Source organism: Podarcis bocagei (assembly GCF_964188305.1).
Source record: "Podarcis bocagei genome assembly, chromosome: 16".
In the NCBI taxonomy this organism is placed as follows: Eukaryota; Metazoa; Chordata; class Lepidosauria; order Squamata; family Lacertidae; genus Podarcis; species Podarcis bocagei.
Genome location: NC_138142.1, coordinates 13,042,874 through 13,068,291, shown reverse-complemented (window position 1 = coordinate 13,068,291; position 25,418 = coordinate 13,042,874). Strand labels below are relative to the sequence as shown.

Below are 25,418 nucleotides of genomic sequence, written 5' to 3'. Positions count from 1 at the left end.
TGAAAATTCAGAGGAAAGGCTGTGTTTGAGTTCTCATATCATTTTGAAAGGTTTGGAAGGTTAGCCTTTAAATGCAAACTGAATTAAATCTCCCCGCCATCTCAATCCTTTGAAGCTGGAAAAGCTGGAGAATGAATCTGGGACCTTTACACACACAAAGCGTGAACTCCACTGTGAGTTACGACTCTATTCTTTCCCTTGAACTGAATTATTGGATTGAACTATTGAGAGTGCGCTCTGTTCTTTAGGTAGTTATGCCATGGGGAAGCCAGTAAGAAATGTACCTAGCAGGCAAGAGAGGTCTTCAAAAACAAAAAAAAACAAAAACCTGGAGGAGGAACACAGTGGTTGCAGTCCTGAATACTATCCACGAAATCATTACGGACAGCAAAGAAAATGCCAGGTCCCTGATCCAGATGTAGGGTATTCAGAAGCTGGTTGGTATCAACAAATTGAAGTTGGATTTGAATACATCCACAAGAGCAAAGGCACCTGCCTTCTTCTCCTCACTCAGGCTGCTTGTCCATCACGAATCATGAACTCCAACCTATTATTATTTTCACTACTTATGGGACGCAGGTGGTGCTGTGGTGTAAACCATTGAGCCTTGGGCTTGCCGGTCGGAAGGTCAGCGGTTCAAATCCCCGCGACGGGGTGAGCTCCCATTGTTCGGTCCCAGCTCCTGCCAACCTAGCAGTTCGGAAGCACATCAAAGTGCAAGTAGATAAATAGGTACCGCTCCGGCGGGAAGGTAAACAGTGTTTCCGTGTGCTGCTCTGGTTTTGCCAGAAGCGGCTTAGTCATGCTGGCCACATGACCCAGAAAAACTGTCTGCGGACAAACGTCAGCTCCCTCGGCCAGTAAAGCGAGATGAGCGCCGCAACCCCAGAGTCGTTCATGACTGGACTTAACTGCTAGGGATCCTTTACCTTTTAATTATGCACGCATATGATAATCCGCAACAACGCTCATTAATCTATGCATTTTGTGTACGTTTCTTGGCTGAAGAACTGCACTGCAAAATTTGGAGAAGCGTGAATTTTGAAGGATGGCTGCCTTTTGGTTCACATGATGCTCTCGAGGCTGCAAATCAGGCACAATGGAACCTCGTCTGCCGAATGCTTTGGAAGTCTAACGTTTTGGTTTTCGAACACCGAGAACCCGGAAGCGAATGCTTCTGTTTTCGAATGCACGTCAAAAGTTGAACAGCTTCTGAGGTGCGTTTCTCCATTTTTTCAATGGATTTTGCTGACCGGCAATTGCTCCTCAGTTGTTGAACATTTTAGAAGTTGAATGGTCTTCTGGAACGGATTACATCTGACAACTGAGCTTCCACTGTAGCTTTATCTTTTAACACAAGCTGAATTGAAGTTCTTCCACTTCCTTTGTTGTGTGTGTGTGTGTGCATTAGAGGATGTGTATACCTATTTGAAATCTGTGCTGGCTTGAAGGGCCTTCCATGGAGAGTTGATTCTGTTGTTGCTGCTGCTGCTGCTGGAGGTGGTGTTGTTTAGCTGAAATAGCAGGGAAAAAGCTCCAATCCAACAGTTCTGGGTGGATGGGCAGACCTGTTTTGGCGTCTCCCGTCTGAAATCCCAAGACTGAGCCAGCCGCAGCGAAGTGGAAAAACCACGTCCCACTCCAACTCCTGCTTCTCATCCCTGGCAGATTTGCCTGGCTTGGCACGTGCTCATTTGACAAACGCGCTCTGCAACTGCAGTTCGGTAATGAACCAGGCTCCATAAGGCAGGCAGTTCTTTTCTTTTTTAAAAGAGCACACACACACACAGGCATTGACACAATTGCTCGGGGAATGTAAATTCTAAAGGGATCATGCAAACGCATGGATACAGACACACAAACCCTTCCCTAATCTCATCTGAAATCGGAGGGATAAAATCCCCCCACCTCCAAAATGGGGGTTTTAATTTTAAGGATGGTGGGGTCAAAATACTTTGCCTCTTTTGTGGTGGCGGGAGAGCAGGTCTCATCCTTTGTTTGTTAGGATTTGGGGGGGAAAGCCATGTGTTTTAAAAGTGGCATGATACTGCTTTAAACGTATTGTGCAGATAGGGCCTGAGCTGCATAAACAGATTGCACAGTCTGTTGCACGAGTTTCTTCTACTGCTATTGTTGTGCTAGATTCCTCTGCTGTGCAATATTAAAACTCACCCATTCGCTAGTGCAAGATTCCTTGCAGGAGCCTTTTCACTAGTGGACAGAGAATGCTGGCTACAGTGCACTCATTTTAAGTATCAGGAGAACACCTTCCCATTTACCTGGGTCTTTCAAAAATGTTGCTTGTTATTAACCCTGTCCCTGCTGCTATTTCTATCCCGCTCCTGCTGCTCTAAATGTTTAACATGCCTGTAGCCTGTTGTACTCTATCATGTTGCCTTGAACTGATTGATTGTCCGTAAGGTATCTTGGAAATTCATTGAGCCAAAAAAGCAGGAAGAAAATATTGAAAATTAAAAAAAGACAAATTGAAAACAACAACAGTGAGAAAAGGAACAGAAGTGTGCATGCCCACGCACAACTACAACAGCAACAGCAACAACAGCACTCCTAAAATCCTCCTACATTCAGAGCAAGAGAACAATGGGGAAAACACCAGAGCTGGCAAATTGGCAGCTGTCATTTCCAAGCGTTACCTATTTGATCATTCTTTATTATCAGAAAATGGGGACTCAGATATCTCAGTCCTTCTTTAGCAAAAAGCAAAATATAAAACAGCCATCAGTGGCTCATCTTTTCAAAATGCCATTAGCTGCACAGAAATTGCCGCGCCGTTCCCTCGTGGGTGAGCAAAGATTCAGCATTCTACCCAGACAGCCCAATCTTCCCAGCAGATCTATAATTTTTATTTAGAGGCTCCCAATGTGGTGCAGATGTATATTTAATGGAGAGGCTCATAAATAACAAAGCGCAGGGCCCTATCTATGAAGATTTAGAAGGGAAACGGTTTGACACCTGCCCTATTAAAAATATATCTGTACAAAGTGCTTATAGAAGAATAACACTCAACACTATCAAAGCAGCCTAGGTAAGCACGGAACAGCTTAATCAATTCTCAACAACACCCCCTGGAAACTCAGAGCGGCGTCAGCTGCGATGTACAGCACCTGGCCTGTTGGTCAGGAGGTGTTTTATTAAGATTCCCCAACCATGCAAAAGCTGCTCCAGTTGAAAACACAGAGCTGGCAACACTTCCTTGGCTTCCTATCCTGCTGCCTTGGCTTGCTGGGAACAGGGTTAGAAGGCATGGCCACAGAAACATGCCAGCAACCAACTTTGCCAGTGAAACAGCAACAGCGGGGGCATCCGTCAAGCTCAGCGTAGGCGCCGCTTCTCCCGGTTAGGTAATCTGCCCGTGGACACACTCAGGAATGGAATAGCTAAGAGGACCGGCATAGGAAACCTCCAAAGCCCATTGCAAAAGCTCCCCCAGATCTCTCGGCTTCCTCTAATAATTCAGCGCAGCTGGAAAAAGCCTGCCGTGCAGTTTCTCGCGGGCTGTTTTATTACACAAGTGGGTTTGCGCTGTTTGAATCCGACGATGTTCTCTTTGAAAATTGCATTTTTAAAAATGCTGTGGGTTTTATTTTTAAAAATGCTGTGGGTTCTCTCTCCCCCCCTTCCTCCTAGGGCAGTCTGAGAACATCTGATGTTGCAGCACTGCTGAAGCTGTTCCGATCTTCATCAGAGGCCCTGCTCAGAACTCGAAACCCACCATTAGAGGTGAGGAGAGTGGCCACTAGGGATACGTATGGAACTCCCTTCTGATGCCCATTTGTCTTTAGACAAGTGCATGGATGACAGGGCTAACAGTGGCTACTAAGCCTCATGGTTATGTTCTGCCTCCACTGTTGGAAAAAGTATGCTTCTGAATACCAGTTGTTGGAAATCACAGGAGAGAGCGCTCTTGCACCCTGGTCCTGCTTGCAGGCTTTCTGCTGAAATCTGGTTGATGCCTCTGAGAAAAGGATCATAGAATCATAGAGTTGGAAGAGACCACAAGGGCCATCGAGTCCAACCCCCTGCCAAGCAGGAAACACCATCAGAGCACTCCTGACATACGGTTGTCAAGCCTCTGCTTAAAGACCTCCAAAGGAGGAGACTCCACCACACTCCTTGGCAGCAAATTCCACTGTCGAACAGCTCTTACTGTCAGGAAGTTCTTCCTAATGTTTAGGTGGAATCTTCTTTCTTGTAGTTTGGATCCATTGCTCCGTGTCCGCTTCTCTGGAGCAGCAGAAAACAACCTTTCTCCCTCCTCTATGTGACATCCTTTTATATATTTGAACATGGCTATCATATCACCCCTTAACCTCCTCTTCTCCAGGCTAAACATGCCCAGCTCCCTTAGCGGTTCCTCATAAGGCATCGTTTCCAGGCCTTTGACCATTTTGGTTGCCCTCCTCTGGACACGTTCCAGTTTGTCAGTGTCCTTCTTGAACTGTAGTGCCCAGAACTGGACACAGTACTCCAGGTGAGGTCTGACCAGAGCAGAATACAGTGGCACTATTACTTCCCTTGATCTAGATGCTATACTCCTATTGATGCAGCCCAGAATTGCATTGGCTTTTTTAGCTGCCGCGCCACACTGTTGGCTCATGTCAAGTTTGTGGTCAACCAAGACTCCTAGATCCTTTTCACATGTACTGCTCTCAAGCCAGGTGTCCCCCATCTTGTATTTGTGCCTCTCATTTTTTTTGCCCAAGTACAATACTTTACATTTCTCCCTGTTAAAATTCATCTTGTTTGTTTTTGCCCAGTTCTCTAATCTGTCAAGGTCGTTTTGAAGTGTGATGCTGTATTCAATGGGCCTCATCCAGCAGCATCTTTCTGTTGGGAAGCGTCCAGGGAATGGGGGCAATTCGCAGGCCCCCAGCTGGCTCCAGCCCACCGGCCGGCAGCCAGGCGAACTCTGGTCTCCCTTGGAACAGCATTAATAAGCGACTCATAGCTTCAGAAGCCCTCAGAAACTTGAGCACGCTCTAATCACAACGGAAGTGGTGGACAGAGGCATATGTAAAGCGTATTTACAAGCATTTTATTCAGCATAGTTCATAGACAAAGAAAACATGTCTGCTCTCTTTCGTGTCCAAGCAGCAGCAGGAACAAAGCAAAAGCAATACACAAACGGAAGTTCCCAGCAAGCTGTGCTGGAATGTAAGCAGACATGTCACATACAACAGCTCCACACATCTGTTTAGGTGGAACGGAACATCATAATCCTAACACTTTCTTCTTATGCTGTTATGTCCGGTGGCTCCTTCTTTTATGGTGGAGGTGGTGGAAAGTCATAGCTCAGTAGCCGAGCATTTGCTTTCATGCAGAAAGTTCCCACCAGCATCTCCAGTTAAAACAGGGGTAGGCAACTGGTGTCCTGTGGGCCACATCTAGCCCATGCAGCCTTCTTACTCCCTTTTGGAAGGTTAGTACATTCCCCACCCTCGAGGTTAAGTAGCAGGTGGCCAATCAGAGTAGATGATGCCAAGTTAGATGGAGAAATAATCTGCCTTGATATAAGGCAACTTTCCATGATCCTTTCAAATCAAGGCAGCAGCTTGAGGGTGGTATTGCTCATCCATGTTTTTGGTAGGATTTATCTTGTTTTAAAATCTCACTGCTGTTTTCAATTTGACTGCTTAAAAAACCCCAAACACCTCAATTCAATGCTTATTTCCAATTTCATTTTGCAACTGTTGTGTTTGGATGATATTGCTGTTTCAGTTTCTGCCCCGAGCTGCCTTGGACACTGCACCAGAGAGGCGTACTATATCAACAGTTTAATTACATAATTATACAATAAAGTTAACAGCAGCAACACCACTGCCACCACACAACAGACGCTCTATGGCTGTGCCCCTGATCAGGCTCTGGAATTGGAGGTTACAGAAGAGTAGGAAACGGTTAATGCATTTACTTTTGCATGTATTTGGAATGCAGACACATAACATTTAACAGAAGTTTTGGAAGGAAAGGGGAGGGCAATTTGCTACCCAGGATCCATACTTTGCAAAAATGCCATTGTTTAGCAACAAAGATCACAGGAGTATAAAAAGCGGCTTTACATCAAGTCAGACCACTGTTCTTTCTAGTTCAGTATATTTTACACTGACTGGCAGCGGCGCTGCAAGGTTTCAGGCAGAGGTGTCTCCCAGCCCTACCTAGAGATGCCACGGTTTGAACTTGGGACCTTTTGCATGCAAAGCAGATGCTCAACCACTTAGCTACAGTCCTTGCCTAATTGCATTCTCGGGTGTCATCCCTCAGGCACAACAGATTTCAGCTCTGCCTAGGAAACTAAAATATTTCATAGCCTCAGGAAAGCCACTGGTCATAGAATGAGCAGAGGCAGGAGGAACATCTATTTTCAGGCTGCCAACTCATTAATTAGACAGGCAGATAGATAGGTGTTTAAAAACCCATCAATTTTATTTTGAAAGAGCTAAGAGGGCCAGCATAGGAAACCTCCAAATCTCACGGCAAAAGCTCTCCCAGATCCCTCAAGCCCCACACTGGGGGGAAATTCTTGCATTGCAGGGGGTTGGAGTAGATCAGGCTTCCTCAAACTCGGCCCTCCAGATGTTTTTGGCCTACAACTCCCATGATCCCTAGCTAGCAGGACCAGTGGTCAGGGATGATGGGAATTGGAGTCTCAAAACATCTGGAGGGCCTGCTCCAACTCCGCAATTCTATGAATCAAGTCAGTGTTGGCAATACTGAACTGGAATAACCAGTCGCCTGACTCATTAAGGGGCAGCTTCCATGGTTAGAGCATCTGCTTGGCTTGAGAAGGCCTCAGAATCTTAGGGTTGCCATATGTCCTCTTTTTCCAGGACACACGATCTTTTTCATGGGTATGGAAAATGAGAGCTGTCATAGCGATCCGTAGTTAAAAATTGTTGTTGTTGTTTAGTTGTTTAGTCGTGTCCGACTCTTTGTGTCCCCATGGACCAGAGCACGCCAGGCACTCCTGTCTTCCACTGCCTCCCGCAGTTTAGTCAAACTCATGCTGGTAGCTTCGAGAACACTATCCAACCATCTCGTCCTCTGTCGTTCCCTTCTCCTTGTGCCCTCCATCTTTCCCAACATCAGGGCCTTTTCCAGGGAGTCTTCTCTTCTCTTGAGGTGGCCAAAGTATTGGAGTCTCAGCTTCAGGATCTGTCCTTCCAGTGAGCACTCAGGGCTGATTTCCTTCAGAATGGATCAGTTTGATCTTCTTGCAGTCCATGGGACTCTCAAGAGTCTCCTCCAGCACCATAATTCAAAAGCATCAACTCTTCGGCGATCAGCCTTCTTTATGGTCCAGCTTTCACTTCCATACATCACTACTGGGAAAACCATAGCTTTTACTATACGGACCTTTGTTGGCAAGGTTAAAAATAGAAGTCGGCAAATGTGTCCTCTTTTTTGCTCTTCAAAATACGGCAGCCCAGATTCAATTTCCAGCATCTCCAGGCAAGGGTGGGGGAAATCTCCTGCCTGAAACCTTGGAGAGCTGCTGCCTGTCCATGTGGACAATACCGGGCAAGATGAACCAATGGTCTACCTGTTATAAATCAGGTTCCCATGTTCCTGTGTCCTCAAACTGCTTTTCCTTCCCAGGGTTGAAAGCTGCTGTTTTCACGCCATGCAATAGTTATTTCAAATAAAGCTCCATATTTTCTTTGACGGGTGCTCAAATACGCAGCTAGCATTACAGCCTCCTCTGCTAACGGGGAAAAAACGGGGGTCATCCTGGGGTCACATGTGCTCCAAAGGTCAAACTAATCAGCATGTATTCTGTGAATGAAAGTGACAGGAGAGCAGCTTTGCTTCTAAGAGCTGGGCTAATGATTTTCTTTTATTTAACATCTGTGGAGCAACGAGGCTCTCCTCCCATGGAGGAAAAGAGCTTCGGAGAATGCACATCCTACTGAAAAGTCATCCACAGACTGTTCTGGTTAATGGTCCAGCTATATGAAACACACAGACGTGTGCAGTTGAGTCCCAACTGCGTCTCCACCTCCATCGTTCAGCCCGGACACCGAGGTCCAGCTCCGAGGGCCTTCTGGAGGTTCCCTCACTGCAAGAAGTGAGGGTAAAGGGAACCAGGCATAGGGCCTTCTCAGTAGTGGTGCCCGCCCTGTGGAACACCCTCCCATCAGATGTCAAGGAAATGAACCACTATCTGACTTTTAGAAGACATCTGAAAGCAGCTCCGTTTGGGGAAGTTTTTAATACTTGATGTTTTATCATGTTTTAAATATTCTGTTGGGAGCCGCCCAAAGTGGCTGGGGAGGCCCGGCCAGATGGGTGGGGTAGAAATAATGAATTATTATTATTATTATTATTATTATTATTATTATTATTATTACCACTTTCTCTTTCTGGAAAAGCCGCTTTGGGTGTGGATGACACCATACATTTAGAACACTGTTCTCTCCCCCAAAGAATTCTGAGAAGTGTAGTTTGTTAAGGGTACCGAGACTCCTATTCCACTCTCAGGGCTGCAATTCACAGCATTCCCTAGGAAGAGGGGTTGCCTGTTAAAACCAGTCTGAAAACTGTAACCGTGGTAGAGAAATGGACGATCTCAGCACATTTAACAAGCTACATTTCCCAGGAACACTTGGCTGAAGACAGGATTGATGCAGTGGTAGAATTGGTGCTTTGACCTGTCAGAACTCTGAGGTTTTTTTGTTTTTTTAACATCAGGACGCACCTGGAGGATTATATCGCTGTTCATCAGGTAGGTCTTCCAAACCTAGGTATACGCTCCCAGTAGTGTAGTAGTGACAGATTCAGAAGTGCAGGATCCTATCATTATAGTCATCGCCACTCCCTCCACAGCCACACCCCTTTCTAAGACTATACCATAATCTTAAAGGTAAAGGTAAAAAGACCCCTGACCATTAGGTCCAGTCGTGACCGACTCTGGGGTTGCGGCGCTCATCTCGCTTTACTGGGTCGTGGCCAGCATGACTAAGCCGCTTCTGGTGAACCAGAGCAGCGCACGGAAATGCTGATTACCTTTCCGCCGGAGCTGTACCTATTTATCTACTTGCACTTTGACGTGCTTTTCAAACTGCTAGGTTGGCAGGAGCAGGGACACAGCAATGGGAGCTCACCCCGTCGCGAGGATTCGAACCACCGACCTTCTGATTGGCAAGTCCTAGGCTCTGTGGTTTAACCCACAGTGCCACCCGCGTCCCCATTACAGCCATACCTCGGGTTAAATGTGCTTCAGGTTGAGTGCTTTCGGGTTGCGCTCCGTGGCAACCCGTAAGTAATGGAACGCGTTACTTCTGGGTTTTTCCGCTCACGCATGCGCAGACAGTAAAAAAGATGTCACGCGCATGCGTGGAAGCGGCAAATCGCCACACACGCATACGCACAGTCGCAAGTTGCGTTTGCTTCTGGGTGTGAATGGGGCTCCAGAACGGATCCCCAATCGTATCCTGAGGTACCACTGTAGCTCTTTATTAACAGAAAATAGCAGCACAGTAGAGTCCTCTGGTTCGTCTTAATCCAGTTGAGAAGTTGCTGAAACTGATCACCCTTCCTCCTCTAGCCTCTCACTTTGGATCCCTCCGAAGCAGACGAAGGCTGTGTCAAGGGGGTTACCCCCACCTCTGGGCCTGTCTGGCCCGTTGCTCAACAGGACTTTCCTCATTTGGGGTGTCAGAGGGGGAGGAGAGCCAACAGGACTGGGACCAGGGGCAACCTCAGACACTTCTCTGAGTCTGTGCTCACACTCTGACTCTCAGCCTCTAACCAGCCTCTAGCCTAAGGTTACCAGATTTTTTTCAAAGAATCCGGGAACACTTTTTTTTTTAAAGAGAGAAACAAAGTTATTTTTTTAAAAATCATTTAAATTTTTTTAAAATAAGTAATATCTTCTCTTCTGGGTCTCCTCTGTCACGTGGCCTTCCTCTGATCTCTTGGAGCGCTATGTGCCATGGAGTAGGCTCGGATCGGGCCTGGGCTCAGCCATGTGTCCTTGCCCTCCCGGTGCCCTCCTACCTCATCCTCAGCGGTAGCGGCAGCAGCAGCGTGGCAAGGTCAGGGCTCCCCTCTTTTTTCTCCTTCCTCTTTCTCTTCCTTCTCCTTCTCCTTCCCTCCTTCTCCCTACGTTGGCTCCGGGCTTTTTACTGGCCCTGGAGCACCGCTGGGCAGTTGGCCAGGTGGCCGGGCGCTCTCACTCCCGGCTCGATTTGGGTCGGGGGGGGTCAGCGGTTCCCCCAGTGTCAGGGAACTGCCATCGGAGCTAGAGGCGAAGGGAAGGCTCCAGAGGGATGGCGGAGAGGGTCCCAGTAGGGAGAGAGGCAGCCCGTCCGCTGGGGAAGGAAATCAGCGTAACACCAGTAGAGAAGGGGGGCAGATGGGGGAATCGTAGAGGAGGCTCCAAGACTCCTCGCCGGAGACCAGCGGAGAGAGTACGGGTCCTCCACTGCCCACACCCTCCCTGCGCAGAAGGCTTCCGCGCAGGGAGTCTAGGCGGAGACTAGGCGTCAAGGAACCTTTGTGCTGGAAGAAGTTTAAGAAATGCCCACTGACAGATTCTGCCAGCGACTGAGACAGTCACAATGCTGGAGGCTGTTCAGTCAGAAAGGGTTTAACCAGGTAACCTCGCCAGCAGTGGCGGCAACTTACGCACGAGCAACCCCTAAATCCATTACACCCAGCTGATGAGCTGGGCGTCCCCCGGTTCCCCCTCGGCAGCAGCAGTCGCAGCAGCCTGGAGCCAACCTGGTAGCGCATTTGGCTCTGGCTGGCTTCAGGAGCTGCCTGCTGCCGTGGCACTCGCCATTTTGCCTCGCCGGAAGTCCCCATACGATGTGTCTTGTGCTGCTGAACCAATCACGCAACATTCATTCCCTGCTAATAAATCTAGAACACTTAAAATATAAATCCGGCGACATTAAATGAAATCCGGGGACGGATTTTGTCCGGGGACAGATTTGTAAATCCGGGGACTGTCCCCGGGAAATGGGGACATCTGGTAACCATACTCTAGTCCTCCTTCTCCCATCCCCCCTTCTTTGATCACTCAAACCCTCTGCTTCTAAGCTCATTGCTTCTGCAGGCTGCTCTTCAGTGTCCCACCAGCGGGATCCCGGATCTAAGTGATCTTCTTCTGTGTCCTCCCTGGGGGGCTATTGGGTGGGCAGCTCCCACCGATCTTGCTCACCCAACCAGTCCCTGGCAACACCCCTTCTCCAGAGTGACCCTAGGAGCTGATCCCCAGTGACGGATCTATCTCCTTTCACTCTGATCGGCTCAAAGCTGGGACCATGTTTCAGAAACAGCACCTGTTCTCCATACCCCAATACACCTCCGTGTGCCCCTTAACAGGCTAGCAGTGCCGGTCACGCCTCTCCTGCTCTGCAATGGCCACTGCAAGATGTTCTCCCAAGACAACAACAACAACATCAACAACAACAAAATCAAAAGCACATGTTATTGTATTAACACCCACTAAGCATTTGGTATGCAATGGTGAGAATTCTCATATTTCAATGGTTTTTGCTAAGTACATTGCTCATCACAATCCCCTGTGGCGGTCATAATTTACAAAGGAGCTAAGGATTGCTCATCTGTCTTGCAGTGTTTCGTGTCGGCAGAACTTTATTACCTTGGATAGGAGATTTTTCCCTCGCGGATCTTTTCATGTGGCAAACTCCCCCCACCCGCCCTCCGCTCAGTACATTAAATTCTCACCTCTCCTCATCCATCACAAATGTAGACTCTGGGTACCAGCTGGCTGCTTCTCAGCTTCAGCAGGGAAAAGAAGCGTTGGCTTCTTGTTCCACAGTGTTCTGCTTTTTCCCCTCCTTGATAATTTACTTAGAAATGAAATTAATGCTTTTCATGGTCTTTGTGAGGAGGGGGGATCAGGCCCCCTAGGGTTTTTTTGCTAGGGTTCAAGGTGGCAGGGAACTCCTTTCTGGCCCTCCCTGCAAGACTTTCTAACATAGATCTTATACTGAGTCACAACTGATGATCCATCTAGCTCAATATTGTCAACACTGACTGGCAGCATCTCCCTGACATTTCAGACAGGGCCCCACGGTCCTAGCAGTGAACTATGGCCCTTCCCCTAATAAGAAGTTGCCTTATACCAAGTTAGACCATTGGTCCATCTAGCCCAGTACAATGTTTGGCAATGGCTCTCCAGGATTTCAGGCAAGGGATGTTCCCAGCCCCACCTAGAGATTAAGCCTGGGATCTCCTGCATGCAAGACAGGGCCTTCCTACTGGTGGCCCCATGCTGACCTGTGTGCCATTTGTGCTACACAGCTTCTAAGTGGGGAAGCATTGGGTTTCAGGGAGGTGGAGCTGCTTAGTAGTCAACTACTGTTGTTGTTTAGTCATGTCCGACTCTTCGTGACCCCATGGACCAGAGCATGCCAGGCACTCCTGTCCTCCACTGCCTCCCGCAGTTTTGTCAAACTCATGTTGGTAGCGTCGACAACACTCCAACCATCTCTTCCTCTGTTGTCCCCTTCTCCTTGTGCCCTCAATCTTTCCCAACATCAGGGTCTTTTCCAGGGAGTCTTCTCTTCTCATGAGGTGGCCAAAGTATTGGAGCCTCAGCTTCAGGATCTGTCCTTCCAGTGAGCACTCAGGGCTGATTTCCTTCAGAATGGAGAGGTTTGATCTTCTTGCAGTCCATGGGACTCTCAAGAGTCTCCTCCAGCACCATGATTCAAAAGCATCAATTCTTTGGCGATCAGCCTTCTTTGTGGTCCAGCTCTCGCTTCCATACATCACTACTGGGAAAACCAGAGCTTTTACTATACGGACCTTTGTTGGCAAGGTGATGTCTCTGCTTTTTAAGATGCTGTCTAGGTTTGTCATTGCTTTTCTCCCAAGAAGCAGGCGTCTTTTAATTTCATGACTGCTGTCACCATCTGCAGTGAAGTCAACTACTAGTGGGAGCCAATGTGGTGTAGTGGTTAGAGTGTCAGACTAGGACCTGGGAGACCAGGGTTCGAATCCCCACTCAGCCATGAAGCTCCCTGGGTGAACCTTGGGTCAGTCACTCCCTCTCAGCCTAACCTACCTCACAGGGTTGTTGTGAGGGTAAAACAGGGAGGAGGACAACTATATATTCCACCCTGAGGTCGTTGAATGAGGGATATAAATGCACATAAAGAAACAAAAATGACACAGCCACTAGTTTGGGCCACCTGCCTACTGTAGCAAAAATTCAATCTTAATTGCAAAGAACAGAAGGAAAAGACAGAGAAAAGATTGGGGTAAAATCAAGAAGTACTTGAAGCAGCTGGCTGAAAATCTGAGGCGTATGCATTCATGAGGGAAGTTGGTGACGTTTCATAAAACGATTCACACAGCTGCATATGACGCCATTGGGTGCTTGATCCTGTTTGGATCTTATTTCTGCTTCCCCTCAGTTCTTCCATTCTTCCGTATGGGTAATGAGAAAGCAAAAGGTCACATCCGCACCACACGTTTAAAGGACTCCTTTAACCACAAAGACTTTTGGGAACTGTAGTTTGTTACAGGTGATTAGAGGTGTCAGGGGTCTAATTCTTGGCGTCCTTAACAAACTACGCTTCCCAAGATCCTTGAGGGCAAGCTCTGCAAGTTAAGAATGGCCTAAGAGTGATTTGTCCATGGAGTTTTCTTGGCAGGGATACTGGAGTGGCTTCCCGGTTCCTGCTCCAGGTGGATCACGTTTGATCAAAACTCTCCACTATGACCTGTCCATCTTGGCTGGCCCTGCACGGCATAGCTCATAGCTTCTCTGAGTTATTCAAGCCCCTTCGCCACGGCAAGGCAGTGATCCATGAAGGACAGCATCTTAAAAAGGAGAGACGTCACAAAGGTCCGTGTAGTTAAAGCTATGGTTTTCCCAGTAGTGATGTATGGAAGTGAGAGCTGGACCACAAAAAAGGATGATCGCCGAAGAATTGATGCCTTTGAATTCTGGTGCTGGAGGAGACTCTTGAGAGTCCCATGGACTGCAAGAAGATCAAACCTCTCCATTCTGAAGGAAATCAGCCCTGAGTGCTCACTGGAAGGACAGACCCTGAAGCTGAGGCTCCAATACTTTGGCCACCTCATGAGAAGACTCCCTGGAAAAGACCCTGATGTTGGGAAAGATGGAGGGCACAAGGAGAAGGGGACGACAGAGAATGAGATGGTTGGATAGTGTTCTCGAAGCTACTAACATGAGTTTGACCAAACTGCAGAAGGCAGTGGAAGACAGGAGTGCCTGGCGTGCTCTGGTCCATGGGGTCATGAAGAGTCAGACATGACTAAATAACAACAAAGAGCGATTTAAAATAAAAATTAAAAAATGTGTGATGTCAATGTGACCAAGACTTCCAGCACGGAGAGTGAGTCTTTCTGGCTGATGTCAGTGCTGGCATATTTCTTTCTTTATAAGTTAAGCACAAACTGCTTCCAATACGGAGGCTGCTTAGGCATGCGCTTGCCGTCGTTTAAGCGACACCTTGTCTTCAGGAGCTGACCCACATAAAAAGAAAACAATCCCCTCTGACAGGGTCTAGAATGTTCCTGTCATGGCAGGAAACGTCTGAGGGAGCAGCCCTGCGTTCTCCTCAAAGAGACGTGACAGATCTTGCCAGGGGAACCAGCGGCTGGAACTGGCGGGTTGCGAGCGCAGGTCAGACATCGCCGAAGCAGAAGCTGCCAGCGAGAAAATGGCTGGCTGTTAAACTGGGTCAGGTTCTGAGGGGAAGCATCCTAAACGTGTGACAAAATCGTTGCTGATGAAATACGGGACCCCATCTGCACAATGCATTTAGGGCAGCCTTTCTCAACCTGTGGGTCCCCAGATATGGTTGAACTACAACTCCTATCACCCCTAGCTAGCAAGGCCAGAGCTCAGGGCTGATGGGAGTTGTAGTCCAACCACATCTGGGGACCCACAGGTTGAGAACTGCTGATTTAGAGCATTATCCTAGAACAGTCATGACTCCCGCCCAAGGAATCCTGGGAAATGAGAGTTGTTGGGAAAGCCCCTAATCCGCCCCTCACAGAACGCCAATTCCCACTTGGAAAAGAGATTAATTGTCAATTTATTCTGAGAATTGTAGCTCTGTGAGGGGAACAAGGGTCTCTCCGAACAACTCTCAGCATCCTTAACCAACTACCTAGGATTCCTTGGGGTGAAGCTTAAAGTGGGATGTCATTGCTTTAAATCAGGCATAAGCAAACTTGGCCCTCCAGATGTTTTTGGGACTACAACTCCCATCATCCCTAGCTAACAGGACCAGTGGTCAGCGATGATGGGAGTTGTAGTCCTAAAACATCTGGAGGGCCGAGTTTGCCTATGCCTGCTTTAAATGGAGGTTTTTTGGGGTGGTGTCGTCACAAGACTACACTCCTGAGTGGTGGGAATGGGGAGAGAACGGCCTGCATCGTTCCTTCTTCTCAGGCTGCTTTCCTACTCAAAAATCAGCCCCCGCTGCTTTTCTCCCCATGAGAGTAAATATATAATAGCGGGAGCCTCAGCAGCTCAGGCTCATTCTGCATCACAACAGCTCTCTCGTGAATATAGTACCATTTAAAATATCCTGGAGCACTACATGCTTTGAGATTGCCAGGCAGCAATCCAGATCTTCCTTCCCTTTGTGTCTCGCGAAAGAGAGACAAAAGTTCATCTTTCGGTTTGTTTCAAACTCAGTGCTCGGAACGAATGGTGCTTTAAACCCAGAATTGTTTAAACGGCACATATCACTGCCTATTAGACAAAAGACCCTTGTGATTAAAGTCCCGTGGAGAACAGTTTGACTTTCCGGAGCGAGAAAAGGACGTGCGCCGATTCCAGTTCCCCAAGGTCGTCATGAACATTAGATCGGCTCAACTTAACTACCTCTTTTATTTGAGGACTTTACAAGAGGATCACGACCGGATCGAAGCATCTCAGCTCAAAGAGTGCAGCTTTAATAAGGGAAGGCGGTTCAAACGGAGGTGGGTTTTCACAGGCCCTACTACTTGCATACCTGCCAAGGCATGACATCTCTGGAGGAGCCATTCAGAGAGGGAAGGGAAAGACAATAGCGTCCTTGCAGTGGAGATGGTTGGTGTTCATTGGGAGTGGGGCTGCGTAAGACAGGAGGCTAACACTAGGTGGCACCAGAGCCAATGATAGGCAGAGCCAGCTAATTCTAGTTTTGTCCTCATCCTTCTCCCTGCTGAGTTCTACAATGGGAACACTGAGATAAAGGAGGAGAAAGGTTATGGACAGGACAAACCCCCCGGATTGGTTGTAACTAAAGAAGAAGACAGGTAGGTAGGTTGAGGGCAAGCTCATCTTGAGGGGAAACATTCCAGTTTCATGCTTTTTCAAATTTTGCAATATAGTTCTCCGCTTGCGATACAATCCTCAGATCAGGAATCATATTTTAAGGGCTTAACAAATGCATATTTTAGGATTAAATGGGTTTAGAAAGGCATAGGTTGAGATCTTTAGTTGCCAGTTCATTTCTGGGCCGAATTCAAGATGAAAAGGCATTCTCTTACATCTCAGATACAGTGGTACCTCGGGTTAAGTACTTAATTCGTTCCGGAGGTCCGTTCTTAACCTGAAACTGTTCTTAACCTGAAGCACCACTTTAGCTAATGGGGCCTCCTTCTGCTGCCGCGCCGCCGGAGCCCGATTTCTGTTCTTATCCTGAAGCAAAGTTCTTAACCTGAAGCAGTATTTCTGGGTTAGCGGAGTGTGTAACCTGAAGTGTATGTAACCTGAAGCATATGTAACCCGAGGTACCACTGTATCTTAAAGGCTGCCTCCTTCCCTACAGACTGTCTTGGGCATGAAGATCAGCAGAAAGGGTAGTTTTTTAGCTCTCAGAAGTTTGAGATGCAGGTTGTAATAATAATAATAATAATAATAATAATAATGAGGAGGAGGAGGAGGAGGAGTAGTAAATGGCAGCAGCTGAGTTGTACTTTTTGCAAACTGAAAGCTGGTGGAGTTCTTTCAGCACTAGAGGGGAGCACATTCTGCTTAACAACCTGGTCACTGCATTCTGAATTGATTGTAGCCCACAAATGCTTTTCAAGGGCAGCTCAATGTAGAGCAGTTAAGCTTAATCAAACTGTATCTTAATTGAGGTTCCGACAGGCCAGGTTCAAATTGCCTGGGACGATTTTGCATTGCTCAGCCTGGCTGCTGTGTAATTAGCAGCTGTCAGTCCCGGCAAAGATATGGGCCATTCTTTAATCGGTGCACAAGTCGCAAATGTGCGCTTCTACATTCCTCAGATGGGATGCAGTTTAGTGGCGAGAGAGAGCCAGGGATTCTGCGCATGCTCAGAAGCACTCTCCTGTGTTGTATTCTTTCTCACATTCTAGGGTTTGAAATCCACCTGAATTTATTTATTCTTCGCTAGTTTCAAAAAATAACACACCTGATCTGCACCTCCTGGGCTAATGCACAGATCAGGACAAAGTTATTCTTACCATATAATCAAAGAATTGCAGAGTTGGAGGGGATCCTGAGGGTCATTTAGTCCAACCCCCCGAAATGCAGGAATCCTACCCACAGCCATCCTTGGTGGGCTTGAAACGCCAACCTTTTGGTTAATAGCCAGACGCACTGACCCATTGCGCCACAGGAGGGCACTTAGCTCCAGGTTTCACCCTTCTCCAAATTGAGAAGGGAGGTCTTAGCTCAAAAGCAAAGCAAAATCCATATGAAAATGCATGTTTAGACATGTGTACTTGGATGGAGGGTGGACATTTAGAAATGCACATTTTGCTCAAAAAGAAATTGCAAAGTAAAGGTAAAGGGTCCCCTGACCATTGGGTCCAGTTGTGACCGACTCTGGGGTTCCGGCGCTCATCTCGCTTTATTGGCCGAGGGAGCCGGCGTACAGCTTCCGGGTCATGTGGCCAGCATGACTAAGCAGCTTCTGGCGAACCAGAGCAGCGCACGGAAACGCCGTTTACCTTCCTGCTGGAGCGGTACCTATTTATCTACTTGCACTTTGACGTGCTTTCGAACTGCTAGGTTGGCAGGAGCAGGGACCGAGCAACAGGAGCTCACCCCGTCGCGGGGATTCGAACCGCAGACCTTCTGATCGGCAAGTCCTAGGCTCTGTGGTTTAACCCACAGCGCCACCCGCATCCCTATGCATGTTTAGACATGTGTACTTGCATGGAAGGTGGACATTTAGAAACGCACATTTTGCTCAAAAAGAAATTGCAAACCCATATTTAAATGCAGGTGTTTGTGTAGATTTCTTAAAAACAACAACAACACTTCAGTAGAGCATCAAGGTCCTGGGACATGGTCCTTCGCCATGATTCAATTAAGCAGCCAATGAATAAAGATCAACAAACAGAAGCTGAAACATACAAGATCAGAAGGGGCAGCTACAAAGAAGGCCCTGCCTTGTGTTCTAATCCGCTGTACCTCTTATAAATGTGGAAAGCCAAGCAATCTTAAATGGTGGACGGAATCAAGGGCAGAATCATTTCAAGCTTTGCATGAGCCGTTCTGACGGCGCCTGCAGTGCCATTCGCTAAATAAAAATAAAAATGCAGAACCTAAAATGTGCTTTCATTTGAAAGAGATCAATCTATAATTCATTTTTTAAAAAGGAAAAACCCTACCTTATGTCACTCAAATCAAATTCATGTGATTATTAAGACCTTTTTGGTCTTGGCAGCTGATCTCATCAGAACCAATTAAAGCTCCGTGCTACAGATCTGACCTTTGAGGCAAAGACTTTGAAAATGGCCGTTCTGCTTCTGCTTATCTCACCTAATAATTCCAAATTGCTGCACTCTCATTATAACGTTAAGTAAATATGTAGGCCGGCTGCTTTGGCCAGATACCTGCTTTGAAGAAGAAAAGGAACTGGAGAGCTAGCTAAAATCCAAAATCCACATTAGGGCAATTCCTTTATTAGGCCTTGATTGCTATTCTCCAGAACTGTCCATCAGGCTAATTGGTAAACAAAAAACATGTGTCTTACTCATAAGAATGGATGAATTTTAACAGATGGATTTCCACCCCCCCCAAAAGGGGGAACCAAGCGTAATACAGTGGTACCTCGGGTTGCAGACAGGATCCATTCCAGAGTTCTGGCAGTATCCTGAAGTTTCTGCAACTGGAGGTGTCACTTCTGCATGCGCCGAATACTTCTGAGTTTGCCACTTTTGCAACCTGAAGTTTACTTTACCCGAGGGTAACGTAAGCCGAGGGTCTACTGTATGTACGTCCTTCCCATCAGTCTTATCTGCAACCGAAAGTATGCAAAGCAACTAATTGGAGCCTCATTTGAATGTTAGCTACCTCCCCTTACTCTCCAGTTTAAGACAGTACAGTGGTACCTCGGGTTACATACGCTTCAGGTTACAGACTCCGCTAACCCAGAAATAGTGCTTCAGGTTAAGAACTTTGCTTCAAGATGAGAACAGAAATCGTGCTCCAGCGGCGTGGCAGCAGCAGGAGGCCCCATTAGCTAAAGTGGTGCTTCAGGTTAAGAACAGTTTCAGGTTAAGAACAGACCTCCGGAACAAATTAAGTACTTAACCTGAGGTGCCACTGTACAGTGGTACCTCGGGTTACATACACTTCAGGTTACACACTCTGCTAACCCAGAAATAATGCTTCAGGTTAAGAACTTTGCTTCAGGATAAGAACAGAAATTGTGCTCCAGCGGCGCGGCAGCAGCAGGAGGCCCCATTAGCTAAAGTGGTGCTTCAGGTTAAGAACAGTTTCAGGTTAAGAATGGACCTCCAGAACGAATTAAGTACTTAACCCGAGGTACCACTGTATATAAAACAATGGAACAAAATACCCCCAACACACTCACCCATCAATAACCATAAAAACAATGGATCTTAGATCAACACCATAAAATAGGCCAGCAGTCATATTTCGGTACAATGCAATTTAGCAGCCCAAAGGTAAGCAAAAGTGTCTTAACCTGGTGGCTAACACTGGGGAGAGCATTCCGCAAACGGGGCGTCATTACTGAAATTGCCCATAGCATCTCCCTCAGACACCTGGCATCAGGGGCGCCAACTTGAATAAAATATTGGGGGGCAGGTGGGCTGGTAAGCTCCGCCCCGCATGATCAATCACATGACGCAATGCTCACACATCATTTGAATTGCAATACCCAACAACTGGGGGGGGCAACCCCCTCAAATATTTCCCCCCATCTTTATTATTTTATTCACATAATATACATTACAGTATTTACAAAGGACAACTCCAAAATAAAAACATATATAGCAAAACCATAAGTCTCATGTTTTCATTTACACGGATCTCCTCTCTGATACCTTTACCTGATATTTCTTTCTGCTTTCCTTAGAGAATCTTTACGGAAATTTAAATCTTTTAAATCCTATACCAATCTTTAACAATTTCAATTAATCCCTTCACTTCCCTCCTCCACAGCCCAGTACTTCCCTCCACTCATGTGCGATCTTCTTTGCCTACTATTATTTTTGTTATTGTTGCGTTACTCACTTTGTTATTCCATCCTTAGTATAATATTATTCTATTTCTTTGCACCTTTTAAACTTTTGCATATTCATTTTTAAGCTCCAACACTGACTTTTTTCATGTATTCCTCAAATATTTTATAGGGGGCCCTGTAAGGGAATCGAACCTGCGACCTTTGTGTTATCAGCACCAATCTCTAACCAACTTCTAATCAGAAGGGCTTCCAATTATGATCATAGACACCTTATTGGAAATTATTCAGAATGTATAAAGGTGTTCCAAATGTTTGCTGGATGTGTGAAAAATATAAAGGGACATTTTATCATGCTTGGTGGAAAAAGCTAAGAAATGTCAGATACAAATACAAACATTGATGCAGAAGATTTTAAATGTGACCATTCAACTGAAAGCAGAAATTTTCCTGCTAGGAAATACAGTTGGATATACAATTAGAAACTGACTATGGAACATTATTTCAATACCTAATCACAGTGGCGAGACTTTTATATGCACAAAGATGGAAAGAGTCGTCATTTCCTACCTTGGAGGAATGGTAGTTACAATTTTTTGACTTAGCAAAGATGGCAAAGTTGACGTGTTTAATCAGAGAAAAGCCATTGTTGATATCTGCTAAAGATTGGAAACCCCTTATAGGCTTTTTGCATGAAGAAGAAAATGAACTTATGATATCTGGGTTTGAGGATTGAAGAATATATTGGTTTGTAGAAAGTGAAATGTTGGGTGTTATCTTGAAGTGGAGGCTTTGATCTATTTTCTCTATATAGCTGACAGAAGAAGGATCAGAAGCTCTCCTTTTTATTTTCCCCTGTTCCCTGGCCTTCTTTGTGTTTGCATTTTTATTTAGATTAGTTTCTTCTATCTTTGATTAAAAGATATTGGATATTTAATATTAACCTTCGTATATTTTCTCTATGGGGGGGATAAAGCCACTTCCGAGATAGAGAGGAGGTGGGGTTGCGGGCTTCACGCCCCTCCCCACAATCGCGGGGGCTGGCTCCAGCCCACGTGATAACAGGGAATCCTCGGACGTGTCATACCCCGAGCCAGCCAATCGGCTGGCTTGGGGTGTGTGGCCTCGCCTACTTAGGTCTGGCGCGGCCGAGGGTCTCCCTCGCTATAGAAAAATTGCATTAAATTTATTTATTTATTTGCATTCCAGAGCCATCTTGGTGTTGCATGTTTGTAACACATTCAAAACACTATTGCTTTTTTTTACTAATGTAGCTGAGTCCCAAGATACCTTCTTGCCAAGGAAGAAAACAGCTGTCTCCACTGGCCGGCATCTGTACCCCCCCCCGAGAGGTTTGCCCCACTCTTGGGGCAGGGGGGAAGCCTCAACATTTTGCAGCTTTTGCAACCCATCTCAAATCACCTCTTTAGGAAGAAAAAAACAGTACTGTATTTTTCTGTGTATAACATGCCCTCGTGTATAAGACACCCCCTATTTTGGGGGACTCAAAATTTAGAAAATGGGGGGGGATTCCCCCAAGTTGTTGAGCTTTTTGGGGGGAGGATTGCCCATAGCTGTTGAGCTTTTTTTTAGCGGGGGGTGGCCGAAAATCGCTCACCCACCACACCAAAAATAATGCTCGCATATGTCGCAAAAACCACCTATCCTCTGTTCCCTCGCTGACAAAAGCAGCAAATCGCCCACCAATTGCCACAGCGACAGCCAATCAACACCAGCCCTTGCCACCAATAACTATCTCCAACTCGCAGCAACAACCAATCCCATGACCCCACAATGCACTATCCATGTATAAGATGACCCCCAATTTTCAACATGGTTTTTGAATAAAAAACCTAGTCTTATACACAGTGTACGGTATAAAATAAAAAAATTTCTTCCAGTAGCACCTTAAAGACCAACTAAGTTAGTTCTTGGTATGAGCTTTCGTGTGCATGCACACTTCTTCAGATACACTGAAACAGAAGTTGCCAGATCCTTCTATATAGAGAGAAGGTGGGGAGGGGTATTACTCAGAAGGGTGGTGGGAATGGGAGATTGGCAGATAGCTGAGATGAGCCTGTTGACGACTCTTAACGACTGCAATAGGTCTTACAGGAGAAGGCAAGGGGTGAGAAGGTGAAAAATGGCTAAGTCATGTATAATGAGATAAGAATCCAATGTCTTTGTTCAAACCAGGTCTCTCCATGGTTTTAAGTTTGGTAATGAGTTGCAATTCAGCAGCTTCTCTTTCCAGTCTATTTCTGAAATTCCTTTGTAGTAAAACAGCTACTTTGAGATCCTGTATAGAATGTCCTGGGAGATTGAAGTGTTCTCCTACTGGTTTCTCTGTTTTGTGATTAGTTGGTCTTTAAGTTGCTACTAGAAGAAATTTTTTTTATTTTGACTATGGCAGACCAACACGGCTACCTATCTGTAACGGGAGTACGGTATGTTTTCGCATGCGCTTGTGATTCCATTTTGGCCACGTGTAAAGCCTGTACTCAGAATGGCTTTGTTTGCCACGATAACAAACCTGAAGTTTTGTTATCTTTTCAACCCATCAAACCCAAACAGAAGGAAGAGTATACAGCTCAAACCACACATTGACCACGATGGGTGACAGAAGAAAAGGGGTGCCAAGGTAACAGTGGTACACAAACAGCACCCAGCCCTGGAGCTGCCCTTGGGTGATGTAAAGCAAAGACGGCATCTCCTCAATATTAAATTTAATTATTAGATATGCATGAAATTTGTAACAGCACACACACACACATTAGGCAATATTGTTAGAATCCTTTAAATCTGCTATAGGAAGCAGAGCAGAAAATGCACATTGTTTGCAAAAGAAGACTTCAGCTCTTGTTATGTCTTCTCCAAACCAATTCAATCAGAAAGCAAAATAATAGACGGGAACAGAACCGGCCGTTGAACGCTCATTTAATAGTGAAATTAAAGAAGCATGAAAGATACGGATAAATGTGGCGTTTTTCAATCCCTCTGCAAGACCCCTCAAGAGCATGCTTCTTCCCTCGCCCCTTCCTGATCTTTGAAAAAGCACGCACACAAGCACATTACCTTTTGCTGACTCAGACCGCTTAGGTAAATCCAGTGTATCAAAGTTTCTGTCCACATCTCCGTTCTTCTTCCCTGTGCACGACACAGAAGAATGAGAAATGAAAGGAATCAGCAGCACACGAATAAACCTGAATCAGTCACTGTTGCGTCCAGAGAAGAGGACAAATGGGGCACAAAGCCCAACATTACACAGCATCATCACATGCGTGCACCATTTGCAGGAGAGTTCCAGGCATGCAAGGAAGCATTTGTCATGGCTTCACATTCCAAGGTAATAAACACATATTTTTATGTACTGGTTAGTGAGACTTGCTGCAATGTCAACCACCGGGCCTAATCCTGAATTTGTTTCACTTCTTTATTTATTTTAAAAGTTATTTATTCATCCTTTTCTCTCTCTTTTTTTTATAAAAAAACCCCTGCTCTTCCTTCCAAAAAGGAACTCAGGTGGCAAACACACCACCAACAAAACAATAAAAACATCTAAAAACAAAAGGCCACAGAGAAGAACAAAACAACTATTCAGGGAATGAGTGGCCATTATCTGGGCCTCAAAGAGTTAGTGGGGGGAACCCACACCTTCTAAGGGGGACTTCCCCCAAATATTTTTGCTACCAGGAAGAAAAAAACTAAACATTACCTCTTATTTCGCTTAAATAACATGATATACACAGAAAAATGCAACCAGTTTCCCCAAAACATTCCCAGAGTACAGGTCAAGTGTTTTTAAATGTGTGTTGGTATACTCTTTATTCGCAAGAGCAAAGTTTTAAATCTGAAACTGACAAATGTCAATGTGCAGGTCTGATCAGATTCAAGGACATGTTTACACTACAAACATAAGCTGGTTTCAAACTGGCTCAGTTGTCGTTGCCTCTAATACATGGGAAGGACATGCTTTGGGGAGAATTCTGGTCTTTGACCAAAATATCTCATGGCCCAATGTTAAACATCTAATGTGGGGGGCATTCATGGGGAGAATGGGGTTCATCTTCCTGCTTGCACGATGTCCCTGATATATTTTCATGATTATTAATAGTTTATTGCATTGATATCCTGCCTTTTTTTCTGCCATGGAAACAGGAGGTCTGATCACAGTTTTTCAATATTTCATACACTTTAGCTGTCGGGTTTCAAAACCCGTTAAATCCAACCATCACTTTTTTAACCAGACAACTTGGCTAACAGAGTTTGCTTGTGTCTGTCGACAGAACAGGCTCAATGTCAAAACCAAAGTCGCTTCCCCACCCAACTGGCCTCTCTTATTCGCTTTTTGACAAAATCTTGGCTAGGGTCAATGATAGCAATCTGAAGAAGATCCTTCATTCTTATTTGTTTTTGTTTCTTTTAGACCACTCAAAACAAGACAGCCGAACCCTGCTTTGGGAGACAAACAGAACAGCCAAGAGGCAAGATGTCAGCTGTTGGGACAGAACGCCACTATTTTATTTTTTTCCTGATGACAGCTAAGCCCATATGCTTCTCTGAGAAGAGGACTCTTAACTTGTCACTTCGGAAATGACAAGAATTTATGGCAGAAGGCAAGAGGGGGAAAGAGAGAAGGAAAGGGAGAACTTAGAATGCAAAAGTGGAGAACATCACACTCCCCCTGAAACACACACTCTGTTTTCTCCACAAAACACTGCCTGGTCTTACTGCCCTGCAGATCCCTATGCCCCTTTTCTCTGTTTCAACACCTTTGCTCCCTGTTAAAGGTGTGCATGATGAGGAAGCATTGATTTCCATTCCAACCCATGTTGATTGTATGCAGTGCTGTTTCTGTTCTGCTGCATTTGGCTTCCAGCAAAAGCTACTCGGTAGTGGCGCCCGCGTTGTGGAACGCCCTCCCACCAGATGTCAAAGAGAACAACAACTACCAGGCTTTTAGAAGACATCTGAAGGCAGCCCTGTTTA

At 46.0% G+C, this 25,418-nt stretch overlaps 1 protein-coding gene across 13 annotated transcripts in view; it reads right to left on the bottom strand.

Moving 5' to 3' along the window:
* ARVCF (ARVCF delta catenin family member) overlaps window positions 1-25,418 on the bottom strand; it is a 615,179-nt gene that overhangs the window by 46,898 nt on the left and 542,863 nt on the right. For all 13 annotated transcript variants that reach the window (XM_081174768.1, XM_081174756.1, XM_081174762.1 and 10 more), the window contains one exon: window positions 23,505-23,576. In XM_081174768.1, coding sequence (XP_081030894.1) covers window positions 23,505-23,576 — 72 coding nt within the window. The remainder of the gene's footprint in view (window positions 1-23,504; window positions 23,577-25,418) is intronic.